The 4,771-nt window shown below is 50.2% G+C and overlaps 1 protein-coding gene across 6 annotated transcripts in view; it reads right to left on the bottom strand.

The window, feature by feature from the left end:
• The window catches only part of Mprip (myosin phosphatase Rho interacting protein), a 115,584-nt gene extending 111,208 nt beyond the window's left edge, over positions 1 to 4,376 (bottom strand). For 3 of the 6 annotated variants that reach the window (XM_029484022.1, XM_029484023.1, XM_029484025.1), the window contains exon 1: positions 3,923 to 4,213. In XM_029484022.1, coding sequence (XP_029339882.1) covers positions 3,923 to 4,045 — 123 coding nt within the window. In that variant the 5' untranslated portion in view covers positions 4,046 to 4,213. Of the gene's footprint in view, positions 1 to 3,922 lie in introns of all 6 variants that reach the window. The other 3 variants (XM_021178482.1, XM_029484024.1, XM_021178484.2) reach the window with 3 other exon arrangements.
• Between the last annotated feature and the right edge of the window lie 395 nt (positions 4,377 to 4,771).

The raw sequence follows: 4,771 nt of genomic DNA, 5'->3' as shown, positions 1-4,771 counted from the left end.
AAGATGATGCCCTCCAGGTCCATCCATTTGGCTAGGAATTTCATAAATTCATTCTTTTTAATAGCTGAGTAGTACTCCATTGTGTAAATGTACCTAAAAACCAAATCTTTAAAGGGGGGGTTAACAGGATACTCATTAAAGAATGAAATTATTTGGTAATGTTCATTTCTGAAAATATTATGATACTGTTTTGGAAATTTAGTGAGCTTGATGTTAACCCAACCATTTTATTTTTAGGTATCTGCCCCAGAGAAATATTTGCATTTCTGCACGCACACACCCAATCAAAAGCACTATAAAGCTAAGTCAGATACAACTGGGGTGGAGAGACAACTCAAGGGTTCAGAGCATTTGCTGTTTTTCCTGAGGACCAGAGTTCAATTCCCAGCACCCAGTATCATTAGGCATCTCCAGCTCCATGGGATTCAACACCTTTGGCTTCCACTCCCATATATGCACAAATTAATCTCTCCCTCTCTCTCTCTCTCTCTCTCACACACACACACACACCCTCACTCCTCCAGATAATTAAATTTAATAAAAATAAATCTTTTAAGAGGACAGCATTTATTTTATTTTTAAAATTAGTGTGTTGTTTGCATGCATGGGTGTACTTATGAAGTGTGTGTGGCCTTATACATTCCATAGCACTGAGGTGAATAACTTTATAGTCAGAGAATAACTTTATAGGCTTGGTTTCTCCTTCCATCTTTATGTGGGTTCAGGAGAAAGAACCAGGCTTGGGCTTACACAACAAGCACTTTTACCTGCTGAGCCATCTTGCTGGCTATGTTCACTATTTATAACAGCAAAACCTCAACAGCAGCCTTAATTGGCCATCACTGAAGGAATGGGTTAAATTATAGTACACCCCAAAGGGGCCCATATGGAAAACGATTTTGATGTTTTTAGAGGTAATTACATGAAAAGGAGCTCTAGTCATTCTCAAGCAGAAATAAGTAAACTGTAGAACAAATACAAACACAAAGTTCAGGCTTTAAAAGGTTGAATGAGGGCAGGTGAGGTAGATGGCTCAGCAGGTAAAGGCCTTGTTGCCAAGCCCAGTGACCTGAGTCTGACCCCCAGAGCCATGATGAAGGAGAGAACCAAGTCATGGTGGTGGTGCACCATGACAAGAGGATGCCCATGCCGTAACACAGTAAAGAAATGTTGCATTTTTTAAAAAAGGTTTAAGTGATACTTGGGCCCATGAAGAGAAATGAGAAGAGGACAGAAGAAAACTGTCACCCTGGGAATAGGGGCGGAGCAAGCACAGCATCACCTGGGTGACAAGAACTCCGATTAGCTTATCACAGATTAGTCTGAATTCCAGAGGCCCCAAAACAGCACTTCTGAAACTCAACCATCCTGATGTGCTCATGGGGTGGCTGCTGTGGACAACGAGGGCACGTAAGAGTCCATGCTACACTCCTGCAAGGCTTTCCCTTCTCTGAGTTTCAGGGGTTTCTTCAGGGAAAGGAAGTGGCTAGCTTAACTGACCTCCAAGTGTTTGCTGGTTTGATGCCACAACATAGGCAGGCCTGAAAGAGGTTCCCTACCTCTCTAGGGGAAAACAAATAAACAAAACCAACAGCTGAGGAAATAAAGCTCAAATCAGGAGGCTGAAAGGAATGTATACTCCTGGGAAGATGACATCCTTGAGAGCAGAAGCTGTCCCTGCCTCCCTAGACTCACATCCTCAACTATTACAGAGGGGGTGGCTTTGATGATGGCTGATGCATCCTCCAGCTTGGACAGTCTAAAATAAGCTCTGGGCGGGAGGGGCAGTAGGAAGCAGGGGGTTGGGGGAGGCTGACAGGAACCAATTGGCTGAGGTTTTCTAATGGAGTCATAAGGAGAGCAAAAGGCTCTGCTCTGGGAGAAGCGGATACAGAGCAGGGACAAATGCTGTTGGCAAGAGCCTCCAGCCTCCCTGATCTCCTTTCAAGAGCAGCTCCTTCCTGAAAGAGCCCAGGAGCTAGAAGACTGGGCTAATCTCTCCCCACACAAATAACTCTACTCATTATTTTAGGAACTACTGTTCCAGTTACCCTGGAGGTCTCAGGCCTATTTCAAAGTGGAATCATTTTGAAGACAACAAACTTAAGAGTTTAATACTTTCAATTTGCTTCATCCCTTGAATTAAACTAATAATCGACAGATTTTTTTTTAACAGTTGAACTCAAACATTTAAATTCCACTCATTCATTTAAGAATCAGAAAAATAGCCCCTGTGTAGCAAAAATAACTAATTGCCAATTTAGGCAGTTGCTTCAAATAACCTGGAAACTTACAAACCTCCCTCAAAACAGCCTTTGGCAAGGCCAGAAACTTCTTAAATCAAAGTTGACTGTTCTATGGGTGGTTTTTCAGTTTGTTAAACTATAAGGGGGAGAGCTCAATAAAACATATTTCTTGCTTTTCATATCACCACTACCAGTTTACTGATACGGAAATTAAAACAGAGGTAAAGGACTCATTCAAGGTCAGACCTCAGAAAGTCACAAGCAGTAACCGCATATCCCATACACTGCTTCCCAGAACAGGATCCAAATGAGAAGAGGAAATCACATTTCTCTCTCTTCAAGAGTCCTACCCTTCCCAAATAGACAGGTCTCTAAGGCCCTTGGCATTCTCACAAACCAATGACTGAAACTTGGAGAGTCTGGTTAAGCTTCCTGATTGCTTCCTGGCTATTGGAAATCTGACCTCAGAGAAAGAGGCCATAACCCCTGCCCTACTACTCCACTCTAGTTTGCCCCATAAAACAAGTCAAACCTTGCTTGCCTGCCTGCTTGCCCATAAAGGCTTTAAAAACAGCCAAACCAGGGCACTTCAAAGCAATGTTTTCAGTCTAAACAGCTCTTTCCAAAAGGAGTGGCTACAACTAGGTGGCACTGGGCTGGACCGCGTGGGGAACTCCACTGGAAGTTAGCAAGCAGGGGGCAAGCAGGTGGTGAGAGGCAACGGAAGAGGGCGAGGGGAAAGGGGAGCAGGATATATAGTGTTTTCCCAAAGTGCTGCAAACAAGGCCAGGAATCCTCAAACACCAGAAACCGGAGAGCAACCAGTTCCCAACAGCCAGTTGCCCAAATTGGGGACCTTGTACCAACACAAATTCCCAATCTCCTACACTGCTCCGGGGTTGGAGGTCTTTGGCGATCTAGGACAATGTTTTCCATGTCTGTGACTTGGAGGTCTGGAACTCTGTTTTCCATGACTGTGACTTTGACACGGGTTAGGAAGAGCTTCTAACCTGGTCCAAAATCCTGACTAACAAATTAAGGGCGGACAGAGGGGGAAACCAACTTTCCCCAGAATGCACAGGTCTTCTTGGTCTCCTGGGCCAGAGAGCAAAACCAAGAAGGCAAGCCCCTACCGCTCGACAAAAGCTACCTTCAGTTCAAGAGCAAGACCCACCCATCTGAAGAGAGACACCTCATCTCTCTTCAGACCCTGACGGTGACAGTGACTTAGAAGGAGGGCAGGCTCTATTCCACAAGATGGAAACTGGTGACCCACGCAAACACGCCAATTCCTGGGACAGTTTGGTGGCCAAGTCTGCGTCCAGTCCCAAGACAAGTCGCGAGGGGGGCGGGGGGTAGTACTGACAAGTGGCAAGCAAGCCCCACTTTGTTCCTATCCAGGGAAACCAGACATTTTTTTGAGTCACCCAACCAGCATGAATCACACGGCAGAGCTATGGGAACGGGAAAGGATGTTATTTTTCGGCATTCTTGAGGATTTTCCCTTTGTCCCAGCTCTATCGATACTCTTCCCGCCCCCATTCCAACCCCATCCCCCAACTCTCACGCATTTTTTTCCCTGCTCCATTTTTATTTTCTCTTGGCCTTCGCAGGCTCTGCGCTCCCCGGCACGACTCGCAGGCAGGACTCTCAGCTCCTCACCCGCGGCAGCTCACCTGCGTCAGGTCCTCGTCGTTGAGCAGATGCGACTCGCGGGGCTTGAAGCAGTTCTGACACTTGCTCTTGTTGAAGATGTTAGCCTGAAATTTCCTGCACGGGTTTTCCTTGGCCGCCGACATGTCGGCTAGGCGGCCGCGGAGCGGGCCGCCACGGCCCAGCGCTCTCCCGGGGGTCGGGGACTCAGCGCGGCCGCCGCCGCATTTTGCGCTGGCCGCCGCAGGCCCGGAAAGGCCTCCCCTCTCGCGCCGCGCCCCGCCTGCTCGCCGCGGCCTCAGAGCGCGCGCGCCGCCTCGCGCCCCGCCCCGCCGCCCGGCCGCTGTGGGCCCATGGACGGACGCGGCCTCCGGCCGCTGGCTCCACCGCGGCCGCCCCCAAGGCGCCGGCCGGCAAGTCCAGCCGTCGCGCTCACCCGGCGCCCGCCGCCACCGCGAACGAACCGAGCTGGGCGCCGCGCGCACTCGGGGAGGGGCGGGGTGGGGCGGGGCGCCGCAACCGGCAGCCCCGCGGGCCAATGGCACCTGCACGCTCCTGCTAACAAAGAAACCCATCGACCAATGGATGGCGGGGGCGGGACCGGGAGCAGCGGGCGCAAGGTAACTTGTCCAGGCTGGGAAGGTGGAGGCGCTGGGATGGAACTTTCAGGTTTGGTGGACTGGCGCCGCCGCCCGCGGCCTGACAGCTGCGGCGTTGGGCTGGGCTGCTCCCGGAAGGACGCCGGAGATCTCCGCGGTCTCCCTGCGGGCCCCTGTCTTTCTTGTAGCCTCTTCGCTGCGGCCTTCTGCCTCGTCTAGCCTGCGCCCCTACTGTGTGCTAGGTCTGTGGTCGATCCAGATGCCACCATAAAG

The sequence above is a fragment of the Mus caroli genome, chromosome 11 (genome assembly GCF_900094665.2).
Source record: "Mus caroli chromosome 11, CAROLI_EIJ_v1.1, whole genome shotgun sequence".
Lineage (NCBI taxonomy): Eukaryota > Metazoa > Chordata > Mammalia > Rodentia > Muridae > Mus > Mus caroli.
Note: the sequence above shows the minus strand (reverse complement) of the source record. Positions and strands in the feature narration are given on the sequence as shown.